This window comes from Lissotriton helveticus, chromosome 8 (assembly GCF_964261635.1).
Source record: "Lissotriton helveticus chromosome 8, aLisHel1.1, whole genome shotgun sequence".
Lineage (NCBI taxonomy): Eukaryota > Metazoa > Chordata > Amphibia > Caudata > Salamandridae > Lissotriton > Lissotriton helveticus.
Genome location: NC_136069.1, coordinates 451,654,675 through 451,673,816, shown reverse-complemented (window position 1 = coordinate 451,673,816; position 19,142 = coordinate 451,654,675). Strand labels below are relative to the sequence as shown.

Sequence of the window (19,142 nt, the reverse complement as noted above, 5' to 3'; positions counted from 1 at the left end):
GAATCATCCGTTTCAAACGTGTAGGCTCTCCTTCATGTCGATACATCCTCGCTTGTCAATAAGCTGGAGTGGCTGAGATCCCGGAATTTCAATCTGCGTAAAACTTGACTGACTTGCTGTGGAAGAACAGGTAACTCACTAGAGGTGCCACTGAGCTGTGATGAGGCCTGGGTAACTATTGTGACACTCAGCAAAGACCCCTGGGGACGATGGACTTCACAGTTAAATATGGAATACATTATTTAAATAATTAGTACCCGTGTGCATGGGATAGGGAGCTCTGCGGACCATACCAACCTATAAATCTGCTAAAAGCAGATTATAAAAAATAGATGAAGTTTCGTTAACAAACTTTCTGCCATATTCTGTTGGCTCATCCTTCCTAATCAAACTATCTTTATTCCCAGCAGACCTCTACCCACAAACAGCCATTGGAGCCAGTGGATTATAACCAAGGTATTTTGACTCTCCAGGCTGTCCTTTTCCTATGTGAAAAGGAAGATTTTGGCTTAGTGAAATGAAAATCCCCTGCAGAATGTAGTAAGGAAATGAATAGTGTTCCCACCCCAGCTCATTTGGCTGATAATTTCTCTGTAATAAGGACCAAGACAGAATGAATCATGAACGGTGAAAATGTGCATAGATCTGGTATCGGGGGGGGGGGGGGTACCTTCTGGACGGTGCCCTCTTATGTTTTCTAGAGCCTTTAACAAGACCTATTGTAAACAGCCCTGTGTTTAGAGCTAGCTCCATATTTAAGAGGGTATACCAAAATAGGACCCTAAATGGGCAACGTCGCTATTTTTTTTAAACCCTTATCATTTTAATAATACTAAAATATTCCATTATTGAATATGAATTCCTCTCTGTTTTAGGATCCAGAGAGTACATAGTTGAATGTATTAATGCCCCACACATCAGGTATCCTTGCATCTGGGTTCAGATAAAGATATCGATATGATTAGCCTAAATTATGGTCAATTGCTGCAGAAAGTTAATTATAATTCTGATGTTTGGTGGCACATTCCACTTTTGGTGGTTGGGCATGTACATCTGGTGAAAATGGTTAGCCTGCATCTATTTTTAGGCATTTATCTGCTTCCCATGATTTGTTTACCCGTAGAAACTTGGTTATTTACTTATTAAAGTAAAAATTGGTCCACCGTACCACCCAAAGCAAACTGTGTGGTGACCTGAGTGAAAGGGGCTGTTCTCACCCTAAATTCAGAATACTGCCCTCCCGCAGATCATCCAACAGCTGGTAGTCTTTGGTGTCATATTCAGTCTAGTACTGTCTTTCTAGAAAAGATTGTTGCAGATACTGACCCTACTTAGCTATGCCTTCATGTTTAAAAGTGCTGAAACGCTTTCAAAAGATGAGACTCCTGTGTGTGATGTGCCACGGGTATGGGAGCTGGACCAAGAGGCTGAAACCTTTGTGAATAGGATGTATTCCATCATGGAGAAATGGCTGAGCATGGGTTGGAGAAAAAAATTAGAGAGGGTACTTAAAAAATATATATCTTTCCGATGGTATATCAATTGTCTTTTTTGATTGCTGAAAAATGGCGTTCTCCCACTGTCACTACTGTAGCATAATTGACCTAGAAAAATGACTGAATTATGGTATTAAAGGCGTCTTAGGCAGTACCACATGTTTGATCAAATCTGGGACTATGGATGTTTTAAAACTGCATTAATTTGTGGCTGATGGTGTAAGTAGTGTTTTTAGAGCTTTGATTTCTGTCCATTACTCTCTCATTGATAAAACTAGTATAAGAGTAATCAGTGCTTAACTTCTATGGACAATGCACATTTTGCTGTTTTCTCAATGAATAATATAGACTGAATTTTGCAGTCCACCAAATAATTCCTTTTTTAACGTTCACTTACGCTTATGTAGCACAATGTTTTCCCTCCCTCCATTCCTGTCAAATAGAGATAACTGCCATATTTGTCATTTCTTCAGAATCTCAGATGTGGGTTTCAGTCTGAATGCAGATGAGACTCTATCCTACTGGGATCTTAGGGTCAATAGTAGAGAATAGTTGCTTATTGTTTTAATTTTTAAAGTGTCATTCCTTTGTGATTGAGCAGATGATACACAACCCTTCTAAAAGTAGCAGTCATGGCTGTAAGCATTGCAAAGTGTTCAAAGCTTTACAGCACCATGCCTGTAAAGAGAGCCAGCAAATGCAGACTTAGGGGCCGATTAGGATGGCGGACGGACTTGCGTCCGTCCGCCACCCTTGAGGAGGAGGGAACGTCCGCAGGGGCTGCGGCGTTCCCTCCGTGCTGATTAGGATGTGACCGCCAGGGTGGCGGTCACATCCTCTATATTTAACATTGCGGCGGGTGCAGCTTCAAGCTGCACCCGCCGCAATGTTAAAAAAGCATGTTTTACATTTACATGCACAAAGCGGCCGGCACCGCACGGTGCCTGCTGCTTTGTGCACGCAAATGCAGGGGGGTACCATAGGTACCCCCCATGTGCACCCCCCACCCCCCATTCACCCAGGGGGCCCGCAACGGGCCCCCAAAGTGAATGTCCGTATGCTTTTCCATGGCGGAAAAGCCGCCGTGGAAAAGCATGTATTCACGAACATCCTAATATGGCGGACGGTGTCTCATAGACACCGCCTGCCATGTTATAGCTTTTCCGCCACGGTCGGAAGCCGACCGCGGCGGAAAAGCGGCGGACGGAATTCCAGACCCACCAGCCATCCTAATTTGGCGGTGGGTCTTTGGAGGCTCCGCAGCGGTTTTTCCGCATCCTCCAGGCCGGCGGACACTTCCGCCGGCCCGGAGGATGCGGAAAAACCGCCATCCTAATCGGCCCCAAAGTCTGTTCAATATTCAGTGTACCAATCACAGTAATCAAGAGGCGATAGTGACTGAACACTGGCACACTAAATTTAAGACAAAATCCATTCAAGAATTGGTGAAGAAAGTAGTGACTTAAAAAACCTGAGATGCTGTCTGATCTAGTCAGTAGACAACCAAACAGCAATCAGTCACTTAATAAAATCAACACTCCTCCATGCACCTAGAACACCAACATGTATTTATAAAAGATCAAAAACAATAGGAAGCATAGGGGACCTTGACAGATAATTAAGAGGCACCTACAGCACCGATTTACACATTCAAAAGTAATTCAGCATTTAAAAGGATCCCTAAACTGCAAAGCATATTTACGTAATTTAGCTCCGAAAATTGGGGAGGGGAAAAAAGCGTTGCCATCTTCCAAAGAGAAGTGTTTGGAGGCCCAACATGAATATGTATGGTTTAAATCCATTCAGCTGTAAATGATGTGTTATTTATGTCCCAAAAAGGACAAGGTGCTTCAGAACATACACAGCATGCAATCAATACTTGGCAAAGGAATTTGTACCTAAGGGTCTCAAGTGAAAGATTACAATTAAATTAAAATCAAATTACTTACATTTAGAGTAGTCTAAAACTTTAAGAGATCGACCATTTTAGCATCATTATTAACTTTCTCAAAAGGTTTTATCTCATGATGCACTGTCAATTATTTGTTACTGTTGAGGCAGCTTCATTTAGCTATAGGCATCTTGACTTCTCTTAATTATTATTAAAAAGCCCAGTTCTTAGCATTTACATATTATTGGAACACTATAGATTCCTATTACCTGGTGCCCTTTGTATCTGTTTTGAAAACGTTAACTTTTCCAATCAGAGGTTTTCTCAATTCCATACATCTCAATAGCCCAAAAACAAACACAATTGTTGAGCTGACATCAATTTCCTAACCCGTGATCATAAGGGCATGGATGGCTTTGCTTTTTCCATATTTAAAAGACCCCCCTTAACAGAATACTCGGTCTAGAATATTATATTTTAATTGATTGGCAGAGATTACAGTGCGTCAATGCTACCATCTGGATGGTAATCAACTTTGGTAAACGGATCATAGCTCTGGAATGGTTTCCAAACTGGTCTATACCATAAAACAACTTGGGTGTACTTTCAAAACCCCCCAAAACTATAATTTTACTAAGGCCTGCACCAAACAGGAGTTCTATAGCTTTTTATGCTTTTATTTTACGTTTATGAGATGGTTCAAGACAAGAAATTTGAAGATCAGGAAAGTTGGTGCTTATTAAGAAATCGAAGAACAGTAAAATAATGAGGGCAGATACAAGAGGGTTGAATTTCTCTTCTGCAATGCTGTTGCACAACTCAAATACAAAGCTGCCCAGTACTAATGCAAGTTTGTTGTCTAGCACAATGCAATGCCGTTGTTTAGCCCTAATGGAATGCCATTGTCTAACAAGAAATGTTGTTATCTAGCACAATGCAATGCTGTTGTTTAATCCTAATGGACTGGCACTGTCTAACATGAATCCAATGCAATAAAGATGTATAACACTGATGCAATATTAATGCATATCACTAAAGCAATGCACAAGTCAAACACTAATGTAATGAGGTTGTCTAGAAGTAATGCAATGCTGCAGTTCAACGCTATACAATAATGTTGTGTACTACTAAGGCAAAGCTACTGTCTAACACTAATGCAGTACAACGTAGACATATAACACTAATGCAATGTTATGGTATATCACTAAGCAATGTTTTGTCTAACAGTAATGGAATGATTCCGTCTGACACTAATGCAATATTGATATCTCACACTAATGCAGTGCTGGTTTCTAACACTAATACAAATGTGTTGTCTACTCTAATAACACTGCATTAATTTGGTGTAACACTAACATAGCAGGGGTGGCTCCTCCGTTTGAGCGGAGGAGCGTCACCCCATTAGTTAAAATGCCCTTCCATGCACCAGAATTGAAAAATAAAATGGTAATAAAGTAGGTTCATTACCATTTTATTTTTCAATATAACCCAGTCCTGATGCTCGCGTCAAAATGGAGGTGGGGCTGCTGCTAAGTAACAGCAGCCAGGAGGATGGTGGACTGCTTTGGCACTTTTCAAAGTGCGCATTTTTTTTGGCCGGCCGTCTTGCTATGGCCAGCCAGACATGCGCACTTTGAATCCTCTAACTCAGTTTTTTTAAGACAGCTTTGTTAGAGTAAGTGCAGGACTCCAGTGTCCTTGGGAGCGGCGAGTGAGGGCTCTCCCTCCAATCAGGGCGCTGCTCTCACAGTAAGAGAGAAGCGCCAGGATTGGCTAAGTCACTTCTCAAGGGTTTGCACTGCAGGTAAGTGTTTTTTGTTTTTTATTTTTACCCACTCTCTCATTTGCCCAACCCACCGCTCCCCATAGATGCCAGCCGCCAGTGTGATATAGTATTTTTTTTCAACTGTATGAAATGTTGATATCTAACGCTGACCCAGTGCTGATGGGTAACTCTTTGGAGTGGGCAGAAATGTCCATGTAATTCTCCCTTTCAGTCCTCCAAGTGCCGGAACAGCTTCCTCTCCAATAGTTTAAATCCTATAACATACTTGGTTGTGATCCTCGGCTTAAAGTGCATCATTTTTCTGCTAAAGAGACTAAACATATGGCGGAGTTGAGATCAGTCAGCGTGTTTTAAAATCTTCAGATCCATGGCAGGTCCTACCCGCGCTCCCATCACCCCCTCCTCGGCGTTGCTACTCGCAGTCTTGACTTACCAGATCTTGGCTTGAGTCCAAAAGGAGTTGTGCTGTTCCCAGATGGGGACATTGTTGGCGTGCAGTCCTCAGTCTGCGCGTTTCATGTGGAAAGAGAAAAACAAGAAAGTTATGTCTATGGCGGGGCAGCTGAAAACCTTCAAACAACTGCCAGGGATATTTCACATGGTGGAGGCGATGAAACGGCAAGTCAGGGCAGGTGTATTTATATAAGAAGTGGCTTTACATTGAGCAGGCGTTCAGAGTGGAAAAAAGGGGAAAAATAGGTAATTTTCTGACTGAAATGAAACTTTATACCCTATATGAACTAGATGGATTAATTAAGAAGTAATAACAAAGCCAACATGTGTTTGACTTTTGAATAGTGCCTTTATACGAAGGTCACACAACATACAAGTAAAAGTGGACAGAGCCACCCATTCTATTTTGGCAGTGATGCACAATATACAAACATGCGTACATGCACAGAAAGTAAATGGACAAATGCATTTGTGTGGGTTTATAATGGATGGGATTATCAGTTTGGGTGAATGTCTGTAGCAACAGTTTTATTTGAGTGAGTGGATGGATGAATGCATGGTTGGATGAATGGTTTGATGGGTAAATACATGAATGTGGATGGATGGAGATGGATTAGATAGGCAGCTGGGCCATCAAACAATGCTCTCCAGATTTTTGTTTAATTTAGTTCCTTAAGTTCTTCAAGTGCACCTTCAGACTCCCTGCTGCACCAACAACTTTCTTTTTCATTACCACCAACTTTGCTTACACATTTTATACCTTCTGATCTACAACTACTGTTGCACTGTTTGGTCAATGTGCCCGCAAATTCGTCACATTTTGATATTATGTTGCTCCTGGCAGAGAAGCATTTGCAGGGCATAAGAAATGTCGTTACTGGTTGAGGGGGGTAACATCCTTCTCCGGCAGCAACCACAATTCTTCTCAGAGTGAAGTCACAAGCACACCATAAATCAAACTGTGCTCAGCCCTCGGGTAGCTTGGCACAAAGCGGTGGAGCTTAACTCAGAGGCAATGTGTAAAGTATTTGTTCAACACCTCAAATAGTAAAATAGTGAAACACAAAACAGAAGCAGTCCACAACAGTATTAGAAAAATAGAGCGATTTTTCAAAACTGAAACAAGACCAAAGCGACAAAAATCCAATTAGTAGAACAAGAACTATTGAATTTTAAAGTTTTTAGGGAAAATAGAGACAAAAGGCGTAAAGCGCCAACTGTGGATATCTGGCATCGCTGAACCAGGAACAATTCACAAGTTCAGGCCGATGATGATGGCATGCAGGCCAGCTACATGGACCCATTTAGGCCCGCTGAATGAGTACCTTAAATCCTGGTTTATGGAGGATTGAGTGGATCCGGGTCGAAGACATGCATCAGAAATGATGCAGTGGTTCCGAGATGCAGCGAGTCTGCCGTGCGAGGTCCTGGTGCCTCCACGTCAAGGATCCAGTTGATAGGAATTGCGATGTGAAGTCCAGTGTCGAGGATGCAATGTGAAGTCAGGGTGATGTGCAGATTCCGTAGAGCTGTGAGGCTGCAATTTGGAGTCGGACGCCGTCGTCAAGACTGCTGTCTACGAGGGATGTGAGGGCCTGAGCCGAGGAGGCATCGCACAGCGGCCGGTTGCAAAGGCAATGCGGGTTGTGGCGGCAATGCAAGTCTTTGCAATGGGTCCAATCCACACAGCAGCAGTGATGCGTCTGTCCTGCTCAGGGTCCACAGAGTCTGACAAGCACCCTAAGCCCACTTCCAAGGGTCCAGGCCTGGGGTGGCACAACTTGGCAGGGTAGACTCACAGATGGAGAGTCCAGGTGCAGATGCAAGGTGTCTAAAAGACTATTAAATCCCTAAGGGCTTCAGATCAGGAGGCCAGCCAACTAGCCTTTGGAGTTACGCTGGGTTCAAAAGATGCATGTTCAGTCCTCATGCAGTCCTTCTCACCCAGTCAAGAGGGCAGCAGGTTAGCACAGTATAGCAGGAGCCCAGCAGAGTGGCAGTCCTTCCTGCATCCACAGGTCCAGAAGTGTACTTAAGTGGCGGTGTATGAGGTCCTTCTTTTATACACAGGTGTGCCGCTGAAGTTGGGAGAAGTTTCAAGAGGCATGCCTTTGAAGTACACAGATGCCCTGCATTCACTGCCCTTGCTCCAGACTAACTACAGGGGGTATGCAGCCCTTTTTGTGGAAGCAGGACAAAGCCTATTCAGGTGTGAGTCTTTTCTCAGCCCCTCCCTCCCATCCTCTCAGTGATGGCCCATCCAGTCACACCTAAGCTCCCATTGTGTGTGTATGTCTAGGAGGAATACACAAAGCCCAACTGCAACCTAGCCCAGTCATGTGACCAGACATAGGCTTCAGGCATCAAATGGCTAAGGCAAGAAAATGCCAACTTTCTAAAAGTGCCATTTTCAGAACTGTAATTTCAAATACAATTTCACCATAAGTTGGAATTTTAAATTACTATTCTAGGGACTCCAAACATGAACCAATTATGTCTTTCCAATTTGGAAATTACATTTACAAAATGTAATAAGGCAACTCCAATGTTATCCTATGGGAGAGACAGGCCTAACAGCAGTGAAAAAAGAATGTAAGAGTTTTTTTTACTACTCGGACATGTAAAACTTAAAAGTGCAGATCCATCTTTTTATAAACATTGCACAATGCATTCTGGGCTGTCCAGGGCCTACCCTAGGGATGACTTGTATGCAGTGGCGGCTCCTCTATAGGGGCGTTTGGGCACCGCCCTACTGCTTTCTCGCAGCGCGAGAAGGCATAAACATAAATGGTAATAAATACCATTTATGTTTCTGCCTTCTCACACAGCAAGAAAGCAGAAGTGCCTGGTTGGGGGTGGGCGGTCCTGCTCGAGGGCAGGGAGGAGTGGCTAGCCCACTGTTGTTCATAATGACTGGCTGCCCAAACAGTCAGTATGCACAACAGTGGGCAAGCCACTTCCCCCTGCTCTCGAGCAAGACCGCCCATTCTCAGTTTTTCTCTATGTAGGCTGATGCATCAGCCTACATAGAGAAAATGGCCCTGGTGGGGCGCGCTCCGCTGCGCCTCACTGCGCTGTGATTGGCGGAGGGGAGGGCGGGAGGCTCCCTTTCCTGGCTGATGATGTCGCGAGAGCTGCGTGCAGGAATTGGAAAAGGCAGGACGTTGGGAGTCGGACCCTAGAAGCTGAGGTGGCAGCGGCGCAGGACGGTAAGTTTAAGTTTTATTGTATTTTTATCATCAGTAATTTAGCCAGTCCGTCCTTAGTAAACTGCTTGATGTTCGCTTCATATAGTCGCATATGATGAATGTTTGTTGCTGATGGTCCAGTCGTAATTTAGTAAATAACATTTGGCACAAAACACTCAAATCCAGCTGACCACTTTTACAGACGACAAATTCTACTCCACTGTTTACATAATGAGACTCACTTTTAGAAGTTCAAGTTGCCTAAGAATGGAAAAGACCGAGTAAAAGTAAAGGAGAGAAAATCTGTAAAATTCTTGGAGAACACAGGGAGACCACAGAAATAGCTGCCAGTTCCAAAGTGAAAAAGTGACTCAAACTGGCGGAAAGTGACACACTGGTATTTACTTATATCTTTTAATTAAACAAACCCCTCCCGCCTCCCCCCATCCCCCCAACGGCCCTATTTCCACCGCCTCTCCCCTCACTTGCTCGTCATGCCGGCCTCGACTGGATGAAATTGGTCTGAATAAAGTTTGGTGGTGTCTGTGGGATTCGCTGTTGATATTTTGCACAGCGAGTTGAGTATGTCACAGTAGGCGATACGATTCCGTGTTTATTTCAGCTTGTGAACACTTTAGGTGATTTCGGAAGGTGATTTTGGTAAAATAGGTCTTTTTCTGCTACAAGAATGTATGTTTTATAGTAGCAAATTCTACTGTTCGAATTAAACCTATAGAACAATTTATAAAATGGATCAAATGGGAACCACATTAAACAAAAAAGAAAAAAGGGATTTCAAGCTCAGTGCTGCACTAACAGCTTTCATCTCTGGCGTCTTTTATGTAATTATTCCACATTATTACTAACATTGCGTGGGATCTGTCAGCCAGGGTTATATTAAACATACAAACTTAACATGTTTCTTCAGATAAGAATTTTAATACACAATAGGTTTCTTAAACGCAATTAGACCTTAAAGTGACTTTTCCACAAACTCATGCTCTTCTTAGACTAAAAAAACAAAGTTTGCTAATTAAATGAGCAGTTTTGGAAACTAAGGGAAGGAGCACAAGACAGCAAAAGTACGCTTGTTTTTCATTTCTTTTATTTCCTTCTTCTCTGAAGAACAGGTTGAGGAGGGCTATCAATAGCCAAGGTTGAGTGCCCCTTTCAGTAGGGGGCAGCACCCCTGGTGGCAGATGGTCCCTGCCCTGGGAGTAGATTTGCATGCATTGTGCCAAGCCCTTTTTCGGCTGGGGGTTATGAATTTCAGGGGCAGATCTATGTACAGAGAGCACAAAGGAGAGAGAGAAAGACCTTCCTCATTTCCCTGAAAACCTCCAATAGGCTTCAGTTTATTCAGCAATCTGACAGGATCAGGACCTGCCAAACAACTGCATTTTTATTTATTTTTTCTATGGCGATGCTTGATGCAAGACTTTGTGGATCGAGCAATACGTGAACGAGGCGCATGTGCAAAGGGATGACAATAGCTATAACTGTGTTGACTATGGAAGCGCACCTGCCACTGGGAACTGATCCTGAACCTTTACGTCCTACCACTTTCTTATGTCACCAGCCGCCACTGCTTATATGTATTAATAGGAAAGTTCAGGCCTGGCAAAATTGCCAGGTCAGAATGAGAGTTTAAACTCCATGCACAGTCTCTGCAATGGCAGGCCTGAGACATGTTTAAAGGTCTTCTTAAGTGAGTGGCACAACCACTGCTACAGGCCCAATAGCAGCATTTAATTTACAGTCCCTGGGTACATATTGTACCATTTTACTAGGAACTTATAAGTAAAAAAATATGCAAATTGGGGATAAGCCAATATTACCACAGTTTAAGGAGTGAGCCCTCGCACTTTAGCTCTGGTTAGCAGTGGTAAAGTGTGCAGGGTCCTAATGCCAGCAAAATCAAGATCAGTAAAAATGGAGGAAGAAGGCAATAAGTTTGGGGGAAGACCATTCAAAGGCTGACAGCTCTAACACAGGGTTCAATCTTGCCTACAGGTGCGCGGGCAGTGCAGTCAAGTGGAGCCAGGTGCCTGTCTTTCTTCCTGCACATACTGAGAGCTGGTGTGCAGGCAAGGGTACTGTCTCAATAAAGGCCGTGTTACTGTGGCTGTCTTCTGTCACACCCTTCCTTTGAAGCCGTCTCTCTGTGATTCTGGTTCCATCCCTGTGCTTAATATGGGTCCATTCTTTGTTTGCTTTGTCCTTGAAACAGGATGGTACACAAAATGCCTTTTAAAATCTTATATAGCCTCCTCTGTTCAAATCTAATATGAGAGTTTCCCAATCTGTTAGGGAGGGTCAACATCTGGCATGTCATTTCCTACTTCTCTTTCTTTCCTGTTTCTCTGAATATAAAGAGCTGGAACAACCCAGTCATGTGTCACAAATGCTCTAGTAACTGTGGTGGGGTGATTTCCCTGCCTTGTTATTTTTTGCACCTGGTTTCTATTGTTTAGGCCTTTAGGACTCCGAAACTCTTTGAAATATTTGGAGAAAATGTACTTTCATAATTTGAAAGAATACACACACTTTTCGGTGGAACAAATGATCTAGACAGGAGTAAAAGCTCATGACAACATTTCTGACAGGCTCAATAGTCCTACTAGCACAGTCACATCCTCCCTTCCATCTACTCTAGAATAAAAAGTCCTATGTAGCACCACAAATGTAATTCCCAACATCTTAGTTCTCACCTGTGTCACTAAAAAGAATTACTTAGATGTGTCAGAGTTTGATCTATTTTTTTTATCTTCTATGAATACATTTCTCCGTTGAGCTTCTCAATTTCCAAGCATAAAATACCTGTGAAATTTTGCAACTTTTCCACCCTCATTACGCCACCATTACAGAGCTCAACATGAAACTGGTCTTCCCTTATCCTCCTGACTTTGCAAATGCAAGTCTACCAGCCGTCTATACTCTGTTTTTCTTGGTCTGGCTTGGCAGCGCAACTGCCTCGAAGACTTGTTACCGGTTTGTTAAAATATACTCAGAGTGGGCTTTAGATCCACCCAGAGGAATGTGTCTCTCTCACCTCATGTTATTGGCTGTTTTGTATATCCTTCCATCCCCTATGGAGCGCACGCTTTTCAACGCTCGAGGGACTAGTTTACATCTCAAAAGTATACTGATTAGTCAAATTAATCTCTGTATCTCAGAGATGCATTCTACACAGAAATCAACCATTTGTGTTATTCTTTTTCAGTGCAGTAAGCACTTCATATGTTTTAATCGGGGTTCAAACTGCAAACCTGAGCCATTGGCTTGGCCAATGATTTTTGTATAAAGCAAATAAACACTGTGAAAATAAAAAATGTTTAAGAAAAGGCCAATTCAAAGCCTGGCGTAAACAATGGCATTCCTACTATTAAAATGTTGTACTGGACAACTTAGCCACACAATGGATTTTAATACTGAAATTGAGTAGCAAGGTTCCCCCGGACCCCAACTCAAGCAAAGAAAAATACACCCGCCCCATCGTTGGACAGTAAAAGTCATGCAATGGGCTGCTTACACCTACGCGCCTGGTGCCCCTGCACCTGCTGCACTAAAGATAACTGGGTACCCTGAGCATCATCGAAGAGCAACATGCATTATTTCATTAGACTATGTATGTCCTCCTTTGCTGAATGGAAAGGCAAATGCCAGAAGCCCGCCCTATTTTACCAGCAAACCAACTCTCCAGAAAGCCTGCCACAATTTAGACAGCAGATAGTGCACACTCACCTTATCTGGAAAGCTATCGTCACCTTCATTGCCGAGGAGAAAGTCATCCTGCATATGAGAAAAGAAAAAAAAAATATTAAAAACAACACAGTGAGTAGAATCAACGCAGATCATGAGCAGAAGCTGAACACCAGCCTTTAAACAATTTTAGAACGATCTGGGCATACCAAAATGAGAGAAGGGATTAGCCTTTGGAGCAGATCATTTTCTTTCATGCTATTTCTCTGGCTGGACTTAGTTTGCCCAAATAAGTGTTATACGGTTTCCCCTTCCGTTCACCCTCACCCATGAACTGTGCCGTGCAGAGGTCGGTGCTCAGGAACAGACCGTGTCTACCAGTATTTTCAATCTTTATTCTGAGCTATTAGGAGATATGGTGGCCCGAGGCTTGACCTCCATTTGTCAGTAGGCCTCCAACACTTCGTTATATGATATCTACAAGTCTCATGCAAGCTGGACACCCATTTTCTAAAGAGTTGCCTCTACAGGACAGAGGTCTGGGTGGAGGCAGTTTCCCTAAAGTATTACTATAACCAAGACAGAGTATTGATCGATTACTCTTTGCAAGTAATACATTTTAAACTGGCAGATGTGACACCCTGATCCAGTTATGATCCCCCCACTCAAGTGTACAATTCTAAGTCAATGCCCCTATCTGGGGACTTCTTGCTGGCCAGAGATGTCATTACTTCGCCTTTGTGGTATTAGGTATAAGTTTTGGGACCTCTGTTTAACTTGAAATCTTTATTTTAGTTGGATACACCCAAATAGATCCATTGTGATAGTTGTTTTTAAACAGATTAAATCTCTTCTGCCTCTAATAGATTTTGGACAGTTGTACAAGCCTGGCTTATTGCCAAATGTGAAGGAGGAAGCGCGATAATAGATAGCCTCGAAAACAATACACTAGAGCTGTTGAGAGGGCTCTTAATTCTGCAGCTCTCCTAACAGAGTCTTAGGACATTTCTTATGATCACTCCTCTTTTGAGAGGGCAATTTCAAATGGGAGTGTCTGGGCAAAAAGGCTTGAATTCAGAGGTACCCATCTTACCACACTAAAAACTTGTGATGACAGGTGGATGTCTATCAACTTAGAATCCGGATTCACTTTACCTAAAAATCCCCAAGGTTTTTAGGGCCAATAGCTTATGGCAGACTTTCGCCATATTGGACAATCCACCTCTGGAGCTCTTCTCCCATTTTCTTTGGCTAGTTCACTTTTCGCCACTCTTTGACGTGTTTCAGGCCTAAATTAAAACGTCTCTTTTTACAATTTCTTTTTGTAAGCTATCACAATAGGTCTTTGTGCATCCTTTTGATGGCTTCTTATGTTTGGTTATGATTGTTGGTTGAACTGGAGGCTATATTGTTTTTCTTAAGAATTTGTTGTGCTGTACTCTGGTAACCTATTCAGCAAAGCTGGTGCTGTACAAAATAATAATGTTCTAAAACTGAAAAAGATAAACAAAAGATCTAAATTTTTGGCAGACGTTTGTCCGAATACTATTTCAAGATAGTATTATTGAGATACTGACCCGGTCTCTGACCCCTAATTTCCCAGGCCCAACAGAAGTCTCCCACTCGTCGCTTCCGCTCATACTGTTTTTTTATTTTATTTAGGAATGTAAACATTTCTATCATAGCAACCAACTCTTTTTACACCATTTATATCTTCACAGCCACTTTCTGAGCTGGCTTCAGTCTGACTTTACCCTTCTAGTAATTGCCTTTAAAGCATCATAAAAATTGAAATGTGGCTTCAACCTAGGTGTGTGTCTCCAAATGGGCATGGTGATCTTTAAGACCTTATCTTCCTTCCTCACATTTTTTGTACCTAAATGCATATTTCCTTCATCATCATAGACACACCTTTGGCTGACGGCATCTGAACCAATGTTGAAGATCCTTCTAAACTCATAATCAATGTTTTCCCTCACTCTGGTATCAGCCCGCTCATGGATCTCGGTGTAATTTACCTTGGATGATACGTTCCCTGCCATCTTCTATGCAATGCCACTGAAAAATGACGAGTGTTGGGACGCTCTGTCGGGTAGTGTGGTTGTTATACCCTTATGTTTAGAAAGAAGTGAAGGACAAATTATATTAAGTTTGTTTTCTAGCGCCACATATTTTGCAGACCTCCTTCTTGGTTCCATCCTAAACAATGGTTTCTGCTGTTTACGGAGCATAAGATTTCCGGCCCTTACAAAGGCCGTAGAAGGTTTGCATCATCACTGCTTCCATCTTTCTTTGCAGCTCTATGTGTTGTTGAACAGGGGCAGTACCTCAAAGGACAATTCATAGGTTGCGAATGGCAAGTAAATTACCACACTTGGCCTACCTGGTAAATGGGCGACATCTCCAACTCCGTTTGACCACTGTGGAAGATAAACAAATAAAATATACTAAACTTCATTGCAATTATGGTCATAAAGGCAAGATTTGATTAAAGCACTTACACAGTGATAAACCCATAAGTTGATCTGAATACATTCGACAATAATCCTGATTAAGAGGTCGATTTGAAAGCTTACAGCATCATTTCACCAATGTCCTGATTTTGAAGGAAATGCACTGGTTATTTATCTAACCCGTGCTAAGCAAAACAGTCAGTTCCTAAAGGTCTCCTGGTGTGAAATACAAAACTGCAGCAGGCTCTAGAAAGCTCACAGAACCACGAGAAACCTACAGGAATGAAACCATTTCAAACCCCTCTAGCCTGTACACAGAGCTAGTACTTAAGAGGCAACTGAAACACATTTTTCTAACCGTGAAGCAGTCTAGGAAGTGGGACAGCAAACTAAGGAAGGATTCTGGGTGAATCAAGGCAGAGACTACAGGATCGATCCTGACTCAACATCATGGAGGGCTGCACGTGTCAGGTGTGTTTGTATATGGTTCTTGAATATGCAAATACCATTACCCGGGTGCTGAAGTGTGGCAGTCATTACTCACACCCAAAGATGCCCAGTCTGCAGAGGGTGCCATGGAGATGCCGGACACAGAAAAAATGGTTTCTGTCAATCTTCTCTCAGATTTTGAGTTCTCTTCCTTTTTTTTAGTATGCAAAATTGAACAACCTATGTGTTACAGGGCACTTGACAAACTTACTAAATGTACAAAGGCCCGACTGAACTAAAATACCACTTGTTTCTTTTAATAAAATGATCCAGTTTAGCTACAAAAAGAACGTAAGTGTTGTTTTTACCCATATCCTGCCGTCCACTCAAACGACACAAAATAATCTATTAATGCCAATAGTTACAATTCCAAGTCGTGACTCCATAAGCAGTGGTCCAGAACGTAAATTGCATTTTCTTCAATGGCTGCTGGATGAATGACGTATAAGTATTGAATCAGGAAGGAGACACTTCCAATCAATGAATGGCTGATCGCCCTGTAAAAGGATGGCTTTAACCGCAGCGTTCACTGTTGATGATGCATTCAGAGCCCAACACGTTGAATTTCGTAGATTTTTCAGCATCTGTCAGTCGGTATAATACTGCTGGAAGGCACTGAGATTATTTTCTATTTCCCTTCCTTTTGATTTTCTTTTCATCGTCTGTCTTTCTGATAGTTTTAGTGGTGCTAATATTCCTTAAGAATAGTGACACAGTCTCATGAAAGTTGTAATGATTTAGATTTTAAGATCTCAGGTCCTAAATTGCTAGGTTGAGAGATTGTGAGTTTGGTGCACGAACCTATTCCTGTTAACTATGCAAGTCTGGCAGATGTGGCAGCTTGCAGAATGGCACAATTTACACCGTTGGAAGAAGATGGTAGGTACCATGGCTGTCATGAGTCCAATGAGTATCCTTGTCTTTGGTGCTTGTTGTGTCTTGTAAAGGACACTTGGTAGCAGGGGGAAACATGGGCAAATTACCCATATCAATCTAATATCGTGAGTGTGAGTGTGAGAGTGAGAGTGAGTGTGCGAGAGAGAGAGAGATAGAGAGAGAGAGACTGCATGTTACTTTACCATTTTCTATTATCGTTTATTGCAAAAATGTGTGGTGTAGCCTATCTTTGAAAAACGTTTGATGTACCTTTATTTAAATTTACTCCTCATGTGTTGCGATGATACTGAGACCAATGACAAATCTGGAATGCCAAGGTAAATTATGCCAGTGTGTACCTGCCTTCTTTTGAAAGTCATGCACTGCCATAATATGCCCCAGAGTGCATTAATACACTCTTGTTGTACAATTATATCTGGAAAGCTTTGAGAGATAAACGTCACTGCTGTTAGCTATAGCATATCAATACACTGGACTGCCTCGGTATAAGACAGTCTGTCCTGTTATGAAATAGTTAAAATAAGCGTAGAATGGGAGAAACCATTGGAGATGGCCTCTTCTACATGGGCCAAATAAGTAAATATGCATCAGGTGGAACTCTGTGCTTGGAATTTGGCCTGGAAGAAATAGCCCAAGGGGTGGGCAGGGCAGTCCACAAGGGTGCAGTCGGAGTGGAAGTTAATATTTTGTTTTACTGTTATATAGATTTTTATTATATTAAGATCGAAGGCACCTTTCACATTATATTTGCCAGTAACACAAATGTCAATGTCAAGTGTATAATTATTATAATGGGAACCCATTCATTGGCATTTGACTTCAGTGTACAGCGCTGTTCCCATATTAACACGTACATATCTATATGTTCAGTGCCACTTTAGTTATACAATCATGTGTGTGGTCTAGGGGTGTGGCCATACACTTGTGCTTCAGTCCCTTGAGAATGTATTGCTTGATGTATGCTACACGAGGTTGTTTTATCAGTTCCTGTTCTGTGCATTTATGCGATTTAACGTACCATTACATACAGTACATGCATGAAGGGCACCCTTCCCCCTTATCTCCTCTTAATCATGCCTTAAATGCGTAATTCTTTTATTTCCATGTTTGTTAGTATGTCTATTGGAATGGGGGCTGGGGACTCATCATTTGCTTGGTAAATGTGATCCAGTATTGTCTGATAATTGTACATGTCCAAGTCATCCTTGGCAGCTATCTGCCCCCATGGAATTATTTAATGCAGCCTATGCAGAGTGAGGGACAACTATGCCCAATGCAGGAAGATGTAGTCAATTAACGTGAATCTAGGAGTTCAAGGTATTGTTTTTGTGGCCACAGTTGTCTTCCAACCTGATTCTATCAATTTGTTACCTAGATATTCAGTCCATTTGTCTTTTTTGTTGTTGGTGCATTTTAACCCTTCCTGTCTAGCCCTATAAAGCAGAGAGACTAACTTCCTCACCCCCGCTTTGCGAGGAGTGAAAATAGTACAGTTTGGGCGGTGCACAGTGATAAAGAGAAGAACATGGTCTAGTGCTTTGTTCTGGTTTGCAATCAATGGGTGTTTGCGACTTGATGACTAGACTACAGTTTGTTTATGAAGATACCAGATTGTTGAGTTATGGTGAAACATCTGAGTGCCAGCCTTGTAATCCCTATGTAGGAGAACAATAGTGACAGAGAGATTCAGGTTTATCTATGGTTCCATTGTAGCTGTGAAAAGCATGGGGTTAGCCTGTGTTGGAGTGGTTAGAGGTAAATATATTTTATTGTAGGCTCAATTTCATACAGATGAAAGATAATTTGAGGAGGACTCGGGCTTGAGGAGATTAAGTATTTCATGGATGTTGATTCACAGAGGCAAGTTTGCCCATTGAAGATGGAAGAGGGAGGGGGTAGGGTTCGGTGGTGCAAGAGCTATGAAGGTTTAATTGGACAAACAGCATGAGCCGATCTGGAGTATGAATATTTCCCAAATATAAATGAGAAAGAATGCAGTCACCTTGGGCATGGATGGTTTAGAGGGACAGGAGAAGAAGAAGATGGAGTTGAAGGTATAATGTTGGTTAAGACACTTGGGAAGGGGGGGCGAGTGGTTTGATGATTCTTCCACCTAATAACAGACGAGGTGGGATCACTGAATCTTGGCAATAACAGGGGTTAGCCAAATTCAGGTTCAAAAGTACCTAAAAGGGGAAATAGTGATACACTTTGCTTGCACTGTACAAACTGTGCAATGCTCACCTATCATGGTGCTGCATGGTATTGGATGTGGTTTCCTGGTCCAGTAGAGCAGGCTAAGAGCTCTGTGCGATCACCAGGTGCTGAAAAAACCAGGGTGTATAAGAAATGCATTGTCACTCTTCAGCTCTGATTGACCTTAGCACTGGGGCCATGGGCTGGACTTTCCTAGGGTGTAGGGTACTTTACAAGGCAGGGAGAATTCTCACTGCCACTATGGATGTGTTCTTTTCTATGCGCAACCATAGTGCTACCTGGTCATTATTTTAGCCCAGACAATCAGACCAATAGAGGGGGTGCCTTAAGGGATAAAAAGTCTAAAGGGACCTCGGCTGCTATTTGGCAGCCGGCCAGTCACTCATGGAAGTGGTACGTCCTGTGTGTTGTTTGGTTTTGGGTATTGCAGGGTATGGGGCATGAACTTAGGTGGTCCTCATTAACCTCTGGTATGGGTGGTTTCTGAGCTGCTAACTGTACTAAAGGGTCTTTGTTGTGGCCTCCTGGCCAATGACAGTAGTGAATGTCTTGTGGAAAATCTAAAGCAGG

At 42.5% G+C, this 19,142-nt stretch overlaps 1 protein-coding gene across 4 annotated transcripts in view; it reads right to left on the bottom strand.

The window, feature by feature from the left end:
• The window catches only part of LRCH1 (leucine rich repeats and calponin homology domain containing 1), a 758,040-nt gene that overhangs the window by 187,580 nt on the left and 551,318 nt on the right, over positions 1-19,142 (bottom strand). For all 4 annotated transcript variants that reach the window (XM_078657325.1, XM_078657324.1, XM_078657326.1 and 1 more), the window contains exons 13-15: positions 14,900-14,936; positions 12,559-12,606; positions 5,607-5,679 (exon numbers count right to left, since the gene is read on the bottom strand). In XM_078657325.1, the coding sequence (XP_078513451.1) occupies positions 5,607-5,679; positions 12,559-12,606; positions 14,900-14,936 (158 nt within the window). The remainder of the gene's footprint in view (positions 1-5,606; positions 5,680-12,558; positions 12,607-14,899; positions 14,937-19,142) is intronic.